The 22,486-nt window shown below is 42.3% G+C and overlaps 1 protein-coding gene across 5 annotated transcripts in view; it reads right to left on the bottom strand.

Moving 5' to 3' along the window:
• LOC118391194 (cell adhesion molecule DSCAM-like) overlaps positions 1-22,486 on the bottom strand; it is a 152,517-nt gene that overhangs the window by 86,365 nt on the left and 43,666 nt on the right. For all 5 annotated transcript variants that reach the window (XM_035782314.2, XM_035782318.2, XM_035782315.2 and 2 more), the window contains exons 2-3: positions 19,346-19,663; positions 18,624-18,773 (exon numbers count right to left, since the gene is read on the bottom strand). In XM_035782314.2, coding sequence (XP_035638207.1) covers positions 18,624-18,773; positions 19,346-19,663 — 468 coding nt within the window. The remainder of the gene's footprint in view (positions 1-18,623; positions 18,774-19,345; positions 19,664-22,486) is intronic.

Raw genomic sequence — 22,486 nt, 5'->3', positions numbered from 1 at the left:
CTTATCGACCAGCTATTATTAGAATCAGGTGCTCTAGATAAAGGTTGTAGCGAAAACCTACAGGACAATAGCTCTCCAGGAACAGAGTTGGCGAGCCCTGTGCTAACCCTTATTCTAAATCTAAATGTAACCCTAATCCTAACGTGACCTTAGCAAGCAGTCCCCAGGCGCCGAAAACGTGGATGTCGATTATGGCAGCCCCCCGCACCTCTCTGATTCAGAGGGGTTGGGTTATATCAACAGATAGTTTGTTGATAGAATGACCATTTGTAGAGCATCTACAGATGTACTTTCTGGATTATCCAAATAAAGTGTAACCACATCTACTATTTTATACATATCATGTTGTCTTTTATTCATGTGTCTATCTATCCATTAAGTTTTTCATCTGTTTTTTTTTTCAGAAGGTGTGTGTGTGTTTGTGTGTGTGTGCCTGCACTGTTAGTCACTCATCTATACCCCAAGTTCTATGACAAAACAGATAGATTTGCGGCTAGACAATGGCTCTGCGTCTATATATGTGGATTTCTCAACTGAGAGGATGAATAAAAGAGATTACTGGCATCATGCCTGTCCATGTTAACAGATATAGTCATTTGCTCCCTCTGTGTGTGCTCCCACTTAATGATAGCATATGCAAATGAGGATAAGGAGCTTTTTGATGGAGTGAGGGATAGGGAGAAGTGGGCGAGGTAAAGCCTTGGCAGATTTAAATCTTGGTAAACTGTTACATAGCGGGATTACCAGTAAAAAAACCTGGCAAAAATAGAGGCCCTAGTTATTTACTAGCCTTACAGCGGCAAACCATCTGTACTTAATTGTAAGACACAAACGTTTCAAAGATCAACAGGGGATTTGGCCACAAAGCCTCTTTCCCTGTGGAATTGGTGTCCACTGGTCCTAAAGAAAAAGGGAGGCTGCTTTGGGCACGTCACATCATGTGCTTCAAGAAAACAGATTGCTCTGTCTGTCCTACAAACGTCCCCTTTTTGTCTCCATGTTCAAATCATGGGATTTTGTCTAGTGTGTGCACTATACTTTTGAACCAAAAGGCCTATATCACTGGTATTTACAGTGCAGTGCAACATGGACGTAGAAATGTGACGAGGTAGAAAAACACACAGAGCAGTCAGTCGGCATCAAAGCAGCTAATTGCCTTGAGCCTGAGTGCCCTTAAGTGTGAGGCCACCCAATAGATCCCAATTAGGCATGAAACGCCCCGCTAACGATGCTTAACTAACAATGCTAAGTTATGTAAATCAGTACTGAGGGGATAGCATTAGTAGTACCAAGGCTAACCAATGGAGATTGTCTGAACAGGTATCATAGTATGGTATTATTATTCAATATAAATAGTCACATGTTGTTGTTGGCAGCCATTTGTAAACCAGGAGATGCATAAGAGTACCATTCTAGCATTGAGCGGCAGTTAGGCAGGTAGCCAGTCTAATCCTATTTAACAGGATCTGGCTCTGCTGCAGGAGGGTGGTTGGGCTGGGCTGGGGTGATATCAGGAGTGCAATGGGGTCAGGGATGGTGATGTGTTAGCCTATGATGTGAACTAGCCCTATGGGGACGGGTGTTAGCACCTCAAAGCACCTCATTCAAAGGATCATACCCCCCACTGACCTCCTACCTGCACCCTCTACCCCAAAATAATCTGAACAGGCACCACTTTAGGAGCATGCATTGAAAAAAATTAAAGGCAAGAACAAGGTGTCCTTTATTCATACAGTATGTTACTGAAATGCATCTAAGTGAGATAACACCCAAAGAACCAAGCCAAGCGGTCACTCAATGCTTTCCAGAAGTGTCCTAATCTGTCCCAAGAAACTCTGCGGCATGGCAGACGGGTCACCCAAGACCAAATATTGGGGCCCTAAGCCACTGGCCGCTTTAACTCATTTATTTTCTTCCGCTGTGTTAATTCCTGCCATCTCCATATGTTGGTGGGATTAGAGATATATTAAAGCCATGCTGTCTGGACCAGACCAGGGGAGGCTAGTTCTAATCCTGGTTGAAGAGCGAGCACCCGACTGAGCGACCGGACGGATGCAGGTAGAGTGAGACCCCCCTGGGTAGAGACCAAGCTGGAGCTGGTCTGGGCTGGCATACTGACCTGACTCTCTGACCTCAGGCCTGCCACAGCTGTGCAACTGTTGCTGAGAATGGGGGTTTGGAAAACAACTTGACCAGTAGATCAGGAAGACTCTGAGGGAAGGAATGTTGTTGGAATCCCAGGAAGAGGTCACAGAGATATCTATCTAGACATAGACATCTGTCTCTATGGCACTTAACAATGAGTTATTAAGGTCAGTGCAGTAGTTATGCACTTATAAAAGACAAGGCATCAACCTTGGGTAAGTATTCAGAGTATTCTTATAAGTGACATGAGGGTGGGAGTGGACATTATACTGTGCATGTGAATGGAAAACTACTGTGAGCATTATGCAGTCACACAACTTCAGACTGCAGCTCTTTTTCCATGTGGCAAAACTATGGTCCGTTCTTTCACTGGTACAGGCATGCATTTCCTAAAAAAAAGAAAACAATATGGGGAGGGTGTAGTTATAAAAAAAGATTGCCATGACAACAACCTGCCCTCCCCATAGATTTCCCTCCTCTCCATCCCTCCAGAAAGGGCTTAGCAGCCGGCTCAACAGGTGGCTGTTGTGTTGTCAAGAGAGGAGAGGAGAGGAGAGGAGAGGAGAGGAGAGGAGAGGAGAGGAGTCCGCTTGCCACAGATAAGCTCACAGGGGTCACAGGGTTGGGCAAGTTATTTAGCAATGTGACTTCATAACTGTAACAACCTACCCACCCTGCTGCCACAGTCCTGTCCCACGCATCCCCACAACCCCCTCACCCCCCTCCTCCAGCTCCTCCTCCACTCATTAGCAGGTATAATCCCTGTAGACCCATCTGTCAGACACATGGCCACAGAGCCACAAAGCAGCAAGCAAACAAGCCTTAGAGAAACAACCATTAGAACAGCCATTATGGGCTATTTGAATTGGCTGGCTGATCACCTCACCTGACTGTTTGCTCTGCCTGTTCAGACAATAGTGCCATTATAGCATCACTCTTTCACACAAGAGAAATGATAGTGGCTGATAAACAAGCACACCTGTTGCTGGGTTTTTGTTCTCTGGCATGGTATGAATTTCACGTCCCTTCCTGTCTCTGCCTCAGTTTCTATCAGTAGAATACAGCATCATATATCTGATGCAGTGTCTGTGTCACCAATGCAATCATGCTGGAGTTGTCTGAACTTTTATGAGAGATAATTTAAAATGCAGGTCTCCCGAGCAGCGCATGGGCATCGCAGTGCTAGCTGTGCCACTAGAGATCCTGGTTCGAGTCCAGGCTCTGTCACAGCCGACTACGACCGGGAGACACATGGGGCGGCGCACAATTGGCCCAGCGTTGTCCGGGTTAGGGGAGGGTTTGGCCGGCAGGGATGTTCCTGTCCCATCTCGCACTAGTGACACCTGTGGTGGGCCGGGCGCAATGCACGCTGACACGGTCGACAGGTGTACAGTGTTTCCTCTTACACATTGGTTTGGCTGGCTTCCTGGTGAAGTGGGCGTTGTGTAAAGATGTAGTGCAGCTTGGCTGGGTTGTGTTTCGGAGGACGCATGGCTCTCAAACTTCGCCTCTCCCGAGTCCGTACGGGAGTTCCAATGAAGGGACAGGACTGTAACTACCAACTGGGAAGAACAAGGGGTTAAAAAAATAAATACAAAAAAATAAAGGGATACACGAAAAAAATCAAAAACAGAAATCAAGTTGTTTCTATAAAGTCAGAATGTTTGGTAGAATGTTTGGTAGAATGTTTGGTAGAATATCCCCCACGTATGGATTCTAAAGGGTTACATTTAATAGGGCATAGATTTAATCAATTAATGATGTGTTAAATGTTCCTATAAGTGTTTATTTCTATTTCTCTTTATGTTACAGAAACAAAAACGAGAATAGAGAATGGACCAAATTATCACTTCACAATATTTGCAAAGCTGATCATAAGACATTGACTATATTTGCTTCAGAACTCATTTCCGTTCTTAAAAGTATTTCATCAACGGTCCAGGGGTGATAGCAAAGGGAGACTGTGCCGATTATACATTTTCTGTATTGATCAATTCATCTATTCAATAGTCAATGAGTACCAGGCAGCACTGTCTTTGATAAAGTAACAGAGGCCTGCTCACAAAATGGCTGCCGTTTATTCACAACATAACCCCATTGCTCCCAGCTCCTTGGAAAAAATAAACTCATTACCAGCGACCTTCTCTGTCTGTCTATTCACCCTGATTGTCAGCAGATTAAGAACTATCTGTTGTATAAGATAGTTGATTGCTTTTTCTTCAAGAGTATTGCCATGGATGCCAAGAAATCTTGGGTTACGTTGCGCTCACTGACCCAGGCTTTGTGGAAAAGTAATCCTGGTTTGGGGCTAAACTGGGATCAAGGCACCAGAAACACACAATGTAATCAGTGACACATCACACCCAAGGAATCAGACAGTAGGATAAATCCAAACAGATGTTTATCTACAATGACAATTATAACATATGTTATAGAGCATTAATTGTGGAGTATTAAATGTGCCATTCAAGGATTAGAGGAGTCTGTATCGGACCACATTGGTGCAAAACAAACAAAAGAACTGTACACTGCTATCAAATTCTAGAATTCCATTCACTGCCAATTCATAACAGATATAACTAATAGAAATAGAAAGAAACTGAATAAATAGTATAAAAATAGATCATCCATAATATATTAAACGCCTGAAGGAAAACTCCATTTAAAACACGCATCTTTTCAAATAAAATATTCAGTGTATCATATTTTTCAATATATCAGTTCATAAATTGCTGAAAACATATTTGTTAATGGCATTTAAATGGCAGGAAATTATGTGGCGCAAAGAGGAGTACATGGTGCCTTCCACAGAAGGAGGTTCTCCCCTACCGTCCTAGGAGTGTGTGTGAGAGACCCCTTAGTGATCGCTGTGTGTGTGTGTGTGTGTGTGTGTGTGTGTGTGTGTGTGTGTGTGTGTGTGTGTGTGTGTGTGTGTGTGTGTGTGTGTGTGTGTGTGTGTGTGTCAGTGAGACGGAGAGAAAATGGCTGCACAAGGTCACATGGTCTGGCCTCCATTTTGGAGTTTGCATAATGTTTCTGCAGGTTGCCCGTCATTTGACAAACACCACACACACACACACAAACAGTGAATCCTACGCCACAGTGTCGTGAGTGCACACAGGCGAAAGCTTGTAAAAACCAAGCACAATTAAAAAAGAAGAAACTGGCTACCATACAGTGAGCTTAATAGCTGTTGAGAGAGAGTAGCTTATCTTCCCACCACAGCTAATATGTGCTTCTCAATGAGATGAAAGCCTTGCTCCCTTTCTCAACTGTTTTGTTCAATTTCTCCAGGCAATTTATTTAGAAAGAAAAAAAGAGTGTTAGTGCAGAAAACGCTATTGGCTAAGCATTCGACGAGTCATCCACCCAATGCACCAATCAGGTGCCTCAGACAAAATCAACTGAGAACCTCAGCAACCAAATTGATATTTACTATACTGAGGATCAGGGATTTTAAGGGACTCCTGACAGCCAAATATTAATACCTCAAACATAAAGAACATCACATTAAATATAATTTAATTATTCAATATTTAATTGACAGAAATCGTATATTTTTTTCTGTTCTTTTTAATATATTTCATACATACAGTATAATCTAAATGGTACTCACTGGTAGTCTATAAAACCTGAAGAAAGCGGGAAGCAAATGATTTTGCATATTCGATTGCGTGATCAAAAAATCTAAAAATTCAAAAATAAAAGGCATGGACAAGAGCAATGACACGGACCAGATCATGTTGCATCGTGCCAAATAAAAGGCTTCCTGTGAATTTGAATGCTGACACTGTTCTTTTTAGTTAACACACTTCATTCTGTGTTCTGCTATAGATTAGACTGGATTATGCAAAGGACCCTACACACATACGCTTATCAGTTCAATTTCTTTGTGCCCAGAATGATTTTTTACAACCAACTCTCCTACTATTGTATCTGTCTCTGCAGCTGCCAAGTGTAACTAAAGGATTATGCAAGCAGCTTCCAAAAGCAAATAGATTTCTACACCTCAGAGAGAGAACATGCTGGAAATGCAGTGCACTTTGTCCACCATACATAGGCAATGTGTACTTGAGTTATGTGAGTATAAACTTTCCGTGTGCATAGCAGGAGGACAGGGTCCAGGGAGTAACTGGCCTTGATATGCCAACATGGGAACACTGTGGATATCTTTATCAAGAAGGCCTCCTCTGTGATGGGCCATTGTTCTTTTAAAAAGTATGTCACTCTTATATATATGAAATAGTATTACTTTCTATATAAATACATTATTCTAAATATATTTTGTAATACATAACATAATTGGTTGACTGAACTGAAACACAAAAACAAATACATTTTATAAACATCTTTAACATACCAATAAAATAAAAAATATACGCATGAAAATAATTATTCAAGAATTGAATTATATTATGTAGATAAAATCTAATGAAAAAATGTTGCTAATAAAAATGCAATATCAAAATATAAATGTGTCATATTTTACAATTAAACTATTATATATAAAAATATATCTAGTTTAATTTTATTACATCAAATTTGTAGAATATAATCATTAAAAACACCACCAACATTTGCATGTATTACACAACAACAGTGAAATTCACTATCAATGAAACTAATACCAGTTCCAAATTGATCATTGGTAAACATTGTGATCATGAAGCCTTTTATTAAATCATCAATATACTAATTGCCAACTACTTTTTACTTGCTATTCCAAAACAGAAGAATCACTATTCATAATATGAACATGTCCTAATACAAACAACTACAAAGAAACAACCTCTAAGGTAAGGGTCTTTCAGTGTAGACACACAACTTAGCATAAATCTAGTCATCCCTTCCCCATCTGTTCTTCAATACCACATCAAACTCAAGGTCCCTTATCACAGCATTCAATAAATAACTTCTAAGAGTAGGACATGACATGACACTGCATCTGGGTAGGGGAGACTGGGACTAGGTGGGGAGAGATGGGTGGGGGGTAGAATTCCCAGAACCCACTCTGGTATTCAGTACACAGGGATATCACTATCCCAGCTGCCCAATATGTCGACCTATCTATCAAGGTGATTTCCCCTGGTGAGGAAGTACTGTAGCCTTGGAAACACCTATAGGCAGGTCACCTTTATCCTGGCGGAGCATCTCCCTCCCTCCCTCTGTGGTGAATGAATTAACTTCATTATTCCCTGTTCTGATTAGCATCATGACCTTGGAGGGATTCATCATCACTATACACTATCCTCTTCTGGCAGATCCTGGGATGGAGAGAGAAGGGAGGGACTCCCCCTGGCCTGGATGACTGAGCTCTTCCTTTCATTGAGTTGATAAAGGTTCCTAGATTTTTATATTTAATCATTAAAAGAATGTTTGTCAATATGTCATATTTTTCTGTCTAAAGACAGAATCAGAGCGAACCAGACATGGATTAAGAGGAGCTGTTTTCAGAAGGCTGTGCATTACACCTTACACAGGTGTGGTTGATTTCTGTATCAACATGGTACAAACTATAACCCTGCAGAAGCAGTGAAAAAAAATGGGTATTGTGATATATTATATCCAATTCTATATCTGAATAAATGTATGTAATATATATATTTAAATCTGTAAAGGTCTACCCTAGTATGATAGTTGTGATATATTCTGGGTTTAATGTTGCTGTTGCAATCACAAGTGTTTAAAAAACAGATCCACACACCACACACACACACACACACACACACACACACACACACACACACACACACACACACACACACACACACACACACACACACACACACACACACGCACACACACACACACACACACACACACACACACACACACACACACACACACACACACACACACACACACACACACACACACACACACACACACACACACACACACACACACACACACACACACACACACACACACACACACACGCACACGCACACGCACGCACACACACACACCACACACACACAGTGAGAGACACGCACACATACATCAGAAGAGAAATGCTCTGATGTCAAATGACGTTTCACTTTTCGCCTGTCCCTTATTAGAAAGAAATCTGAAAATGTGACAACATGGAGCCATTTGTCGTGAGTCTGCATCAAAGCTCAAGTCATGTTTTTCTTATTTCTTTCTCAGTCTTGACAGAAAATGCAGTGCAGGCAGAGAGAGAGACAGAGTAAGGAAGAGAGAGAGAGGAAGAGAGAGAGTGTGTGTTTTTGCTGTGAATAGGGAGAGTGAGTGGCATTCATGGACAGCCCCTCTGTCTCTCAAAGACACTGCAGTAGCTGCACACATGCGATAAGAGCAGCCTACGCCACAGTCTCCGCCCCCCTTCTCCCCGCAAACACACACACACGCACACACACATCTCTCTGCCAACAGCCTGCTGCAGTTTCCATGCAGATGTCGCCAGTCAAAGGTTGGTCTTATGGATCACCTAATTGTGACGTCGCCATCACCAACAGCAAGGTTAAACATGGGAGAGAAATGGAGTGATGGAGGGGGAATAGCCTTCCCCTCTTTTCTCGCTGACAGAGTAATCACGCGGTGCTAAGAAGACAGCAGCACAACCGTTTGTTTGTCTCTGGCTGAGACTGACGCTAAAGGCTCCTTGTGTTTATCACCATCGTCTCTAGCTCTAGAACACGGCTCTTTTTCCTCCCTTCCTTGTCCTTCCATAGTCTTTCTGCTCTTACATTATGGTTCAAGATCCCTTAACCAACCCAACAGAAACCAGGACAATGAAAGTATTCTTTATAGAAAGGCCTAAACACATTTGTTCTATGGTGCCCTGATGCTGGTTCACAACACCTGTTCAGGGGGAGAGAGACAGAGAGTCATTAGTCTCCATCTCTTTCCTGATCTAACGAGCTCTATCGTGACAGATACGCTGAGTCACCGTCAGACTGACGGGGATGTAGGCCACTGAGAGTGCAGTGTTGATCTCTCCACTCACAACCTAACCTGTACGCTTGAGGTTGGGCTTAGTCCCGCTCAGGTGAGGACCCTCGATTTCCTATCATGTCATAAAGTTAGAACGTTCTCCTTGGGCTCCTCCTCCAGATGTTCTCCTATATCACCTTGTGTATCATATCTATATCACAGACACCTTGTGTGTCCATCTGTCTGTCCAGATGTAGGTGTAGCATTCATCTGATATCGCTGTCCCTCCTCCATGGCAGGACCATCTACTGTATAAAGCCATCTCAGCAGAGTAATGGGTTACCCTTCCTCAGCTGACCTCATCAAAAACCTTCCCTCCTCTCTTGTAAACTCTGCGAAGACGTTCACTTCTTTAACACTCTGACACCAGTGTGTCAGGGCCTGTTTCTGTCTGAAAACATGGCATACCATAACATGTCTACATACAATTGAATGGAATCTCAAACTGGACAAACAAACGGCCTTATAAGATCATAGGTACCTCGTCTTGTCACGTGTGTCTCGCCACAAAACAAGAGGGACCCAGAGAGACACTAGTGTAGTTCAAATCATTGGAAAAAAACAACATCCTAATGTCACTAAAACACACACTCTCTACTCTCCGATCACCACTGACACCTTCCCTTTGACCCACTGATAAATACAATTTTAGGTAGATATGTACATTAGGCCGAGTAAAGTGATTACGCATCAGGATAGATAATAAGAAGAGTAAAATGAAGATCAGGGCCTCCAAAACATCCAGTCCACAGAAATCTCTAAATGCTAATTAATGTGTGGCTCCTTCCATGATTAGCCCATGTTGCGCTGATAGCTAATCTGTATCTTGGACGGGGGCCATGTGTGACCTGGCAGGGCTCCAGATCTTTCTGGTGCTGCTGGGGTCTGGAGGCTGTAAGAAGAGTCCACCACAACTACCAACATCTTTCTCCTCCCTGGAAGATACAGTACATGTGCCAAACTGCAGCAGCACCTATGGAGCCCTCGCTCACTGTTTATCAAAGACTCTCCCTCACACCGGCTCAGAGCTCTAATCGTTCCCAGCCCCGGCCTAGAGTTTAATAAGGAACAAATTGTGGTTATTCATGAGCAAACAGCCACAGTGCAGAGGTGGGAGTTTGATCAGTGCAGGGAATGTGGTGGTGGTGGGGGAGATAAGAGAATGAATATATCTGTCTAGGTCTGGGAGCGGAGCAGGGGAAGGCTGACAAAGGCTGTTGGAATCTAGCTAACCACATATGGATCTGCATTACATTATTTATCAACACTCACAAATGCTCACTGAGTGTCTACGACAGTGTCAGGATCTTCATAGGATCTTTCAAACTTAAATAAGTGCATGGGATAATAAAATATGGGGGACATTTTGGCTCTCCATGTGGCTTGGCTGGCTAAAGGAAGCATGCTTCCCCTCCTCTCTCCTCCCTCACCCCCATGCTTATCATGTTGTGTTCACACTGCCCTGCGCACAACTGCCTCTCTCCCGTCATGATCCCCTAATGCTTAGTGGCAGCCGCAGCCAGATTCATGTGCACAGGTATCGATTTTCCTCCCTATTTCTTTGTGTAACCCTTTATTTATCCCGTTATTTCTCCTGCTAAGGCCCCTGCCACTAGGTGTGGCGGGAGAACCAGCCGGGAGCCTGTGAGAGGAGGAGGAGAATGCTGGTTACACCAGAGACACCCACTACCATGCTCACTATACAGCACACCATTTATTTCTATTTATCTATTTGATTTTTGCAGGGAGTGAGTGCTCTGCTCCAGAATACATTCAACCTTAGTTTGAGCCGTGTGTGTGTGTGTGTATCTGCGGACTGTACGTCTGTACAAACACTCAATCCTCCACAGGCCGCCTGACCCATTTTCGGTGTGAATAACAATACTCTAGCCAATCATAGAGAGGAGAAATGACGAGCTCTCGAAAAAGACTCCATCCGGCCTGTCACGCATCAGAGTCCAAACCCTGCCTGTCGACAGAGAGAGAGAGAGAGAGAGAGAGAGAGACCTTCACCTCACCCCACCCTCCTCCTCCAACATGGCTATGGCTTCCAGAAACACGGCCATGTTAGTCCCTTCTTGCCCCTTTCCTCCCCTCCATCCCTCCCTCCCTCCCTCCCTTCTCTCTCTCTGTCTCCATCACACAGAGACCAGTAAAACCATTATCCCTCCTCTGCCTCAGCCCCAGCTTCAGCCCCCTTCTCAAAGCTGTGCTGCATTCACCAATGCTTACGCTGCATCTATACTGTTTTACCATAGAGCAAACCAACAGTGAGTGTGCTATACTGTATGAATGCTGCAATTTACACTCAACACACCATAACACCTGATACCTGTAGTCTATAGTTATATGAGAAATGATTCCTTCCAATTTAATTTTCTCTTCAGTCCTCAAAAAGGCAACATCAATACAGCTGAATTACTATTGACTTTTTCCCTCTACAAATGTTGATCTAATACTTAAAGGGATAGTTCACACAAATACAAAAAATGCTTTGGATACCTTAACCTGTAAGCAGTCTATTTACAAGGTATGACAGAAATCTATGCATTGGTTTTATTACCCTGGCACTGTTTCCAAATGCTAAAGTTTTAGCATTTGTGGCACAAATCCCATTCAATTCATGGGACCGATATTATAATTTTTTGCTCACTATGTCCAAATAATCCGAAAGTTAATCCGAAAATTAATTGTGACGCTTAACAAAGTCACTTTCAGATGATTTGAACATGATGCACGAAAAATGCAAATATCGGTCCCATGACTTGAATGGGATTTGTACTACAAATACTAAATGCTAAATTGGATTTGTGCCACAAATGCATTTGGAAACAGTGCCAGGGAAACTAAACCAAAGCTTGGATTTCTGTCATTCATTTGTTTTCCTATAAAAGTTTTGAGCTTATCTTGCAACCGTTTGTGGTAGATGGTGGCAGATTGTGGTAAATTGTGTCATTCTGGCAACAATGGCTGACAAGTTATATAACGTACCATAGAATCCTGCGGCACCAGGCAAGCTGTGCAGCAGGAAAAAAAATTAAAGGAAGAACCACTGTACCTTGTGCACAGACCGCTTACAGTGTAAGGAAAGCGATGCGTCATTTTGTCATTTGGATGAACTATCCCTTTTACTTTCGAATAGCTACAAAAATGCTGAGTTTTACACCCATTTACATGCATGCATGACATCAAACTTTCATTGGTGATATCCACATTTGCTCCAAAGCAATACAAAATGTTAAAATCAATGGTGTACAGAAAGTAATATTGATAGTATATATTCTGTGATAAAATCAGAGAGGACTGTTTACAAACACCGACCATATACTCCCAGTCGAGTCTTTTTCTTCCCCATTGAAAAAGAGCCAACATTTTAGTTTATTTTGTATTATACAGAAATCAAAAACCATGTTGAAAACTGCTGTGTTATACAATGTATGTCAAACCAGGTCAAAAATCCCAATCTAAAGTTTGCAATGCTCCCACGTAAGGAAATAGTGGCTGTGAGGAGAGACCTGTGGCTTCAGGCTATTCAGAGTGGGAGAGTGGTAAATTGTGGGACCAGGTGTCCAAGTACACGTAACGTAAGCTATGTGTGTAAAACATTTCATCACACATTAGATATTTAACTTGTTTAGTACAGCCATTCAAAAAGTATAGACTACTAATCGCTGTCCATGGTGCTGAAATTGTGGCATGTCTATGCGGCTGTCTGTCGAATTGATGATAGGCTTTCTGTGGTGCCACTGCCAGGGCATGTAGCCTAAAGGTTTGCTTTAGACAATGGATACATTTTTGTTGGTAAGCCTATTTGGTCATAATTTTCTCATGTTAAGGATAACATTTCAAGAAGCTATATACGATGCTAAATGCTGACATTTAGACTGCTGGCTGCTGGCAATAATGTCAATACTTGTTCCGTAATTAAAGTTGGAAAATCAAACAATGCTAATTGTAAAATGGCATACTAAAACCACCTCCAAATAATACAGCCAGTCTACCCTGAAAATACTAGCTTATTGTTTCATTATGCAGTGTAGCATACTATCTATAGCTAAATACAGTATTAAGCTGCTACAATAAACTTTTTAATAACAATTACACATCAAATAACCTAACAATTATCCTGAAGTATTCTCTCCCTGTGTCTCGTTTTCTCTTTGTTTCTCGAAGAAAAATGTTTATCTGTGTCTGTAAATGTCTCTCTCTCTTTTTCTACGTAGAGGGCTATAGAAGCTAGAGTATGCGAGTACGTTGCCTTGCATTTTTATGTGCAAATGTTTTCACCACGGTCCGTAGGCCTAGGTTGTGGGCCCAACAGTTTTCTATACTAAGTATTGACAAGCCAGACAATCTTTCCTGAGACATGCGTTATACTCTATGTACATTGCGCTGCACACGATTTAAACTTAGTCATGAATGATGCTTGCCAAGATATACCAGAGATAAAGGGACTGTTGATATTGCAACCACACAAAGCCAGTTCACCAGTATGAATGACATTGCGAACCGATTATTTTGAACTGTTGTCCGCTAAAGATGATAATCTGTTATGGCTGTCCAATATCCAGACGACCTGTCCCCAGGGCTTCCTATACAAGTCATCTCTTTCCAGCAATGAAGGATAATGAGAGGACCAATTAAAGATGTTGCAGAACTGCTATATTTGAAGCACCACTCCTTCCTGCCCAGTTTACCTGATGTTGCTACGGCAATCAAGCTGTTTTTACCATCCCTGTAACCATCCCTGAGATCGTTTTCTAAAATAAACTCATAAAGAACTACCTAAGAAGCATTGGTCTGTTGGTCTGATATGTGCTTTTAAACACCTGAGTAAGCTCCACTCATTGCACTGGTGGCGTCGTAGCCTCGACCACGGCACTTGTTCATGATACCCCCTTACTTTTAATAATTTATTTTTCAAGGCCTGAGTCAGTCACTTTATTGAAGCCCAATAAACAAACAATTAGCTTCCTAGTACATATGGAAATTAAAAAGATTTATGAATTACTTTTTGGAGGGTTACTGTAAAATTATTTTTAAAACACAAAATAGACATTGATGGGCCCAAGAGCTCGTAGGCCCCCCTGCCTTGCGGGGTCTGCAGGGGTGTCCGGTATTCCAGTGCTAGTGTAATTATAAAAGCAGCACAATGAGGGAAGAACAACAATATTACGTTTTTCTACGTGCCAAGAAAGTTCTGGAGCAGGCAATGTTGAAATCATCTTTAGACATGTTGTATTTTTCCTAAATGTAGTTTTGAAATGGACTAAAACAAGTAGACAACAACAAAATTGCGTTTGAAAAAGGTTCATTTTTTTCGGGGTTACCAAGGTAATTACAGGGCTAAGACATTCTAGCTAATACCAACTGAGAGTACTGTAAAGCTGACACCACAGAGAGAGAGAGAGAGAGAGAGAGAGAGAGAGAGAGAGAGAGAGAGAGAGAGAGAGAGAGAGAGAGAGAGAGAGAGAGAGAGAGAGAGAGAGAGAGAGAGAGAGAGAGAGAGAGAGAGAGAGAGAGAGAGAGAGAAAACACCAGCCCATGAACACATGATGATGGTGGCCTGGCTTTTGATAAAACAATTGATATTTACTTCACAGTGACCACCGGCCCGGAGACACACATGACTGACTGGCTGGCCACTAAACAACTAGAAAATGGCTGGAAAATGGCAATGAAACATGAGTGATAAACTGTGAAATCCACCAGATAGATAGGCAACAGTGTTGAACTTCCAACCAGAAGAACAAATCAGGGAAGCTTGGATGAATATCAATAAGACAGGAATAAGAACAATATGAATAGTATGTTGTTGCTGAACACCATTATATCACATAGTGTGTATTCTGAAAGAGAACAGCTCTTTTGGGTAGCTAATTCAACAATAAATGTTACACATTCAGGTATAACACATATAGTCAATGACCCGTATATACTGATGGTATGAGGATGGTACAAAGTCATTGGTGGTACAAATGACTTCCCATGTCATAATGTACCTTATCACTTTGCTCCTAAATACAAGGACAGGGAGTGACCATGGCGTGTTTGTGTGTGTGTATGTGTGTGTGTGTGTGTGTGTGTGTGTGTGTGTGTGTGTGTGTGTGTGTGTGTGTGTGTGTGTGTGTGTGTGTGTGTGTGTGTGTGTGTGTGTGTGTGTGTGTGTGTGTGTGTGTGTGTGTGTGTGTGTGTGTGTGTGTGTGTGTGTGTGTGTGAGAATGGGGGGTGGGTAGGTGGAGCAGAAAAGGGCAATGTGATGTGATGGCCGATAGCTCTGGTTTGTGGCTCGTGTGTGGAATGAGAAGGAGTGTGTAGAGTGTGTGCGTGTGTGCCTCTCTGCAGTGCTGGGGGCCGGCCCCACTCGTGCTGAATGCAGAGCAGACCAGATCAGGCCATGGCAAATCACTACAAGGCCCTCCTCAGTGACTGCAGCATAGCACAGCCCTCAGTCTGCACCTGGGGAATGGAGAACACTGCTTGGGCTGTCTCTCTCTCTGTGAGTCAACAGAAACAGAACCAGCAACCCAACCCCAACATGACACAAACAAACGTAATATGCTATTGATGGAGAATAAGTATTTGGGTTTGTTTCAACAATATAATCTCAATTAATAGAATATCAATCGAATGTTTATTACTGGATGCAACAAAAATAGTTTTTTTGATTTTGTCAGAGGCTATCAATGCAACAAGCATACATTCTTTCAACATGAGAAGCTATTTTGAGGTTTTGGTTAAATGCAACCATTAGAGTCATCAGCATAGTAGCTATAGGATGAGCTTTCTACTATTGGGCATATTTCATAATATCCCTTGTCTTAAGTCTTATTCACAAACAGTGAAGGGAAGCCAACTGAACCCACGAGGAGGATTCCTAAAATGGTTCCCGGAAGAACACAATCCATAAGACCGTTGCAGATGCAAGGAACCCTTCACCATGGGAATGAAAACATTTCAGAGCTTTGAACCTAGAACAATACATCACTGGATTCATCCTGCATTATGCTGTAGCAGCCTGCCATGCGGCAGAGCAGCGGAAAAGATACACGTGTGGGTGTCATTGCTTCATCCCCAGCCATATCTTCACCCATATCTTAGTGACAATCAGCTGCTTATCAGAGGAGGGGACCATGTAGCTATAGACACAAATGAATGGGATATGTGTTACGTCCGTCGTTGAATGAGTGAGACCAAAGCGCAGCGTGGAAAGTGTTCATCGTACTTTGTTCAATGAACACCAAAAAAAAAATATATATATAAACAAACGTAAAGCTCTGTAGTGCTAAACAGCAACTATACAAAGACAAGACAAACTAGGGAGGAAAACAGGCTGCCTAAGTATGATTCCCAATCAGAGACAACAATAGACAGCTGCCTCTGATTGGGAACCCTACCCGGCCAACAAAGAAATAGAAAACTAGAATACCCAAATCACAACCTGACCTAACCAAGTAGAGAAATAAAAAGTCTCTCTAAGGTCAGGGCATGACAATATGGGCATCATTTTTTCCTTCAAATCATTGCTGTAATTCCTGCCACTCGATCATCACCCTACCAGTTTTTCTTTCCATCTAAAATGATGTTACCATATTGTTTTGAACCATGTAATGCCAAATGTTCAGTGTAATGATACATCAATTACATTCACCAGTGGTCACCAACGCTGAGCCTGGAGAGCTATATGGTGTACAGGTTGTTGTTCCAGCCCTGCGTTAACCATCTGGTTTAACAAGTCAAGGTCCTGAAGAGCAGTACTGTTGTGTACTGTAAGACAGTGCTGGGCTGCAACAAAAGCCTGCACACCTAGTAGATAACCATTTCCAGGGATTATCTATGACCACTGACAAAGACAATGCACTTACTGCACTGCAACTTCTTGTGACTGTCTTCTTGATTGTGTGTATTTTTCACACTTTTCACACTTTTCATATTAGACCGTCATTCCACGCATGCAGACACTGGAGCTCTTTGAGTGGTGCGTTGTTAGGTTCTGCACAGCAACCCATCCTAAAGTAGGCTTAACCCCAGTGAGACTTACAGAGGGATGGTTAGATGGGGCCTGCTGCCTGCTTCATGGTACACCTCTCCAATAGAAATACTATCATCCATAATTCATACTACCAGAGACAGAAAAACTTTATTTCATGAAGTTTTTCGAGTCTAAGTGTTGATATTGTCTTCTATTTTTTTTACTCATTAAACATTTAAAAGGTGGGCTTTGGCGGCCCCTAGAAAACAAGAGTAGGGCATGGTCATCTGCCTAAAGCCATCAGGCAGCATGGATACCACGCATGCACGCAGACACACACATGCACGCACACACACACATGCACGCACACATGGACACGCACACACATTATTTCACACACGCAGACTATTTAAGTTGCACTTGATATGCGTGAGTCATGAAGAATGGGGAGGATGGACAGTGGGTGAATGTGTTGAGAAATTAATAAAGACTATTTGCTGCTAGATTCATAGACTTCCGTCATCTATTATTTAGCATGGAGAAGAGCACTGGATTGGTGGCGGCTACATCTTTCTGACAGCGTGTACATTTTGATTTTAACAGCACAAAGTAAACATTTTGTTTTGATAGTGAAGTTCACATAGGACAGCAAGGAAAAATACCCATTTGGACTTGCATATGAAAATGATTGCATTGCGTCCTTACAGTACATCAATCGAATGGATTATATGACAAGTCTTAGAATACAGTCAAGTATTAAGTCTAGGGAAAAGAAATACTTGACATTATGAAACGTATGTATTCCATAAACCATAACCGCATATCCTCTCAGCTCCAAAACGTCCTCCCGGCAAATCCATTTATGGACGATTAAGAGATTGATATAGCTTTCAACATGGTTGCTTTCGCCTCAGCGGACAAATTGTGAAAGATCAACAAAAAAGAAACCGCTGCATTTGCCCTCCATCCAAAAGTCAAAACGACATTATCTTTGTCTATTGAGTTTGTTAAATGCCCCACATAAAGTGAATTTGCCCCCGGGGTCTAGGAAACAATCGAGTAGACGAGCGTCCCATTTAAGCAATTTGAATGATCAAACTGTGCAACGCGTACCATGCAATGGCCCCCATCACCAGAGAACTAGGTCAATAGCACTGAGGCTAAGTGACACCACAGGGCTGCCATGCCCTCCTCCTTGCTCTCGTGGAAGACTCTCGCCCAGCCAGGTCAGCAGGGAAATAGGGCCAGTCTGTCATGAGGTCAAACAGACATGGACACAAGACAACGCAACAGGCTGGTTGCATGGCTGGAAAAGGGACAAGGGGCATGGGCACTAGTCTACTAGTCTAGCCTGACCTCACAAGGCCTTGCAGACAGACAGGGCATAGCACATGCACACATCCCTGGGGTCAAAACGCTATCTCAAACCTATGGCCTTCCTTTCTTGCAGTGTGATACTCATTTACCAGACTCTTTTCATTTTAATTTGATTTTTTTACATACATTTCTCTGTATACATTACAGTAGCGATTAGAGAGCAGAGACTTACTCTGGATGTTGATTGACACTGTGTCTTTTTCCCAGGACACAACGGTGATGTAGGCCTCCACTGAGGCTGGGATAATGCACTTGAACACTGCCACATTGCCTCTCATGGCTTTCTGGTCCTCCACGCGAACCGTGTAGGGCTCTCGTAGAACTGAAAGAGATGGGGGGGGGATACAGACAAATGTTCTTGTTGAAAAACATAAGAAATTACACAAGAAATGACACTGATGAACGAATTGACTTTTATTTTCCTGTTCTGTCAAAATATTTGGTAAGTCTATATATTTTGTTCCTTTTCTTAATTCGCTGCTTTGCTCACACTCTCAACCAAATGTGATGTCTGTGGTTCACGTTGTACATTTCCAGCTGAAAGGTTGAGCTTGTGGTCACTAGTCACCCAAGCAATATATCCCCACTTAGTGACCAACAAGCTTCTGGTCAACTTCTTCACAGCCATACTGTCTGCAGCCCTAACTCCCACCTCTGTAATCAACAGTTAATTTCCAGAACCACACAGACCACTAACCACTACATGGTCCAGGGCACAAGACTAAATAGAACAGTATTATATTGTATTGTTATGGTCCTTGGTCAATTCAGTTTCATCTCTTATACTGACTGAACTGAAATGGAATCAACCCCAGCCTTGGCATTGCCCCTATACTGTAAATAAACAACCATACTGTGAAGTATAGGCATAAACCAACTAGATAGACAACTCACCAGCCTTAATATGGACATCTTGGCTCCTGATTTTCCCTGAGGGGTTCTCCGCAGTGCAATAGTAGGTGTTGTCATGTATGAGGTTGCTGAAGCTGGAGGGGTTGAAGTGGAAGATCTGAAGGGTGCCATTTGGGTGCACGTGGCGGATCCCGGGGACATCGTAGATCTCCTCTCCGGTGGCCAGGTACCAGCGCAGCGAGGCGGGGGGCACGCTCGCGGCGGGACAGGGCACCGAGGTCCCTGTGGTGCTGGCAAACACTACCTCTTGCACAGATGCATTGACAAAATATAAGCTGGAACGTAAATCTTCACTGAAAACTGCAAAGCAAACAGAGGAGAGGAGAGGGGGAATGTTAGTCATTGATTGTGTGTAGGTTTTCTTCTCAACCAATGTTCAGCCTTTAGCCACCTTTGATTTATACCACTATATCCCTGATCCTAATTAATGTGAAGAAAAAATACTGAGCCCATTTATGTTTTTTTTTTTTTCATCCTTATTTGAATGGTATTTTTATGAGGGTTGTTTTACAATGTAACATTCTGAGTTTTAGAAAAAAAACTGAAACAAAAAAAGAACAATCAATGAATGGCTTGAAGGATCCAGAAGAACCAGTCTCCATCTTAACAATGTTGGCCATTGTGCTATTTTTCTAAACTAAAACCTGTGAAAGCCTAGTCAGCAGAGCTTTTAAATCAAGTTTTTGTATTGGAATAGACAGAGCTCCACTATGCATTTATCTTTAAGGTTTCTTATATTGTACTAGACTTTAGGTCTGTGGTGGTATAATGGTTTTGTGATCTGACGACATGGCCGAAGTGCTGTTTTTAACTGCTGTTTTTAACTGCAGTGAGGATTGGAGAAAGGAGAGTTGTTCAGTATTAAGAGGCATTGCAGAGGAGCTGAGGGAGAGGAGAGGAACTTGGAGGGCCAGCATACCACCAGACCTGATTACAAACACAGTGCATCATGGGAAACTGCGGCTAGAGGGCTGCTCATGGAGGGCTGAGCCACCAACCCCCCCAAGAAACGTGCTGTGTGTGTGGGTGGATGCTGCTACTCCACCATACCATACCACACCCCTACAACCAATACTGCACCAATCTTTATGAGCTTCACACTTAGAAAAAAAGGATTTTCCTATGGGCTGTCCCCATAGGAGAACCCTTTCAAGAACCCTTTTATGGGGACTGCCGAAGAACCCTTTTGGAACCCTTTTTTCCAAGAGTGTAGTGTGGTGTGCTGCATAGGCAGGCACTGAGGCTTCTGGGAAATCAGAGATACTAGGCAAGCACTCCATGTAACCGAGTGTCAACATAGGCTTCGGGATAAGTACATGAACAATCTACTTCTTCTATGGCCGTTGGTTTGTTAAATGGATTATTATTGTACAGTTCAAGTCGGAAGTTTACATTCACTTAGGTTGAAGTCATTAAAACTCATTTTTCAACCACTCCACAAATTTCTTGTTAACAAACTATAGTTTTGGCGAGTTGGTTAGGACATCTACTTTGTGCATGACACAAGTAATCTTTCCAACAATTGTTTACAGACAGATTATTTCACTTATAATTCACTGTATCACAATTACAATGGGTCAGAAGTTTACATACACGAAGTTGACTGTGCATTTAAACAGCTTGGAAAATTCCAGAAAGTGATGTCATGGCTTTAGAAGCTTCTGATAGGCTAATTAACAGCATTTGTGTCAATTGGAGGTGTACCTGTTGATGTATTTCAAGCCCTACCTTCAAACTCAGTGCCTCTTTGCTTGACATAATAGGAAAATCAAGATATAAGCCAAGACCTCAGAAAAAATTTGTAGACCTCCACAAGTCTGGTTCATCCTTGGGAGCAATTTCCAAATGCCTGAAGGTACCAGGTTCATCTGTACAAACAATAATACAAAAGTATAAACACCATGGGACCACGCAGTCGTCATACTGCTCAGGAAGGAGACGCGTTCTGTCTCCTAGAGATTAACATACTTTGGTGCAAAAAGTGCAAATCAATCCCAGAACAACAGAAGATCCTGGAGGAGACAAGTTTTTTTAAAAGTATCTATATCCACAGTAAAAACGAGTCCTATCTCAACATAACCTGAAAGGCCGCTCAGCAAGGAAGAAGCCACTGCTCCAAAACCGCCATAAAAAAGCCAGACTACGGTTTGCAACTGCACATGGGAACAACGATCGTACTTTTTGAAGAAATGTCCTCTGGTCTGATGAAACAAAAATAAAACTGTTTGGCTATAATGACCATTGTTATGTTTGGAGGAAAAAGGGGGAGGCTTGCAAGCCGAAGAACACCATCATAACCGTGAAGCACGGGTGTGGCAGCATCATGTTGTGGGGATGCTTTGCTGCAGGAGGGACTGGTGCACTTCACAAAATAGATGGCATCATGAGGGAGGGAATGTTTGTGGATATATTGAAGCAACATCTCAAGACATCAGTTAAAGTTAAAGCTTGGTCAAAAATGGGTCTTCCAAATGGACAATGATCACAAGGATACTTCCAAAGTTGTGGCAAAATGGCTTACGGACAAAAAAGTTAAGGTATTGGAGTGGCCATCACAAAGCCCTGACCTCATTCCCATATAAAATGTATGGCAGAACTGAAAAAGCGTGTGCGAGCAAGGAGACCTACAAACCTGACTCAGTTACACCAGCTCTGTTAGGAGGAATTTTCCAAAATTCACCCAATTTATTGTGGGAAGCTTGTGGAAGGCTAACCGAAAAGTTTGACCCAAGTTAAACAATTTAAAGGCAATGCTCCCAAATACTAATTGAGTGTATGTAAACTTCTCACCCACTGGGAATGTGATGAAAGACATAAAAGCTGAAATAAATAATTCTCTCTACTGTTATTATGACATTTCACATTCTTAAAATAAAGTGGTGATCCTAATTTTTACTAGGATTAAATGTCAGGAATTGCGAAAAACTGACTTTAATTATATGTATTTGGCTAAGGTGTATGTAAACTTCCGACTTAAACTGAATATGAAACAAACTGTTGAGAACAATACCAAACCTGTATTTTCTCTTAAAAGTGAATAGATTGGATTTGTTGTTGTACATTTGTCATCTCGTCACAGTTTGTAGTGACTTAATTAGGTATACAGTCATTTTCCAGACTTCC

This window comes from Oncorhynchus keta, chromosome 12 (assembly GCF_023373465.1).
Source record: "Oncorhynchus keta strain PuntledgeMale-10-30-2019 chromosome 12, Oket_V2, whole genome shotgun sequence".
Taxonomy (NCBI): Eukaryota; Metazoa; Chordata; class Actinopteri; order Salmoniformes; family Salmonidae; genus Oncorhynchus; species Oncorhynchus keta.
Note: the sequence above shows the minus strand (reverse complement) of the source record. Positions and strands in the feature narration are given on the sequence as shown.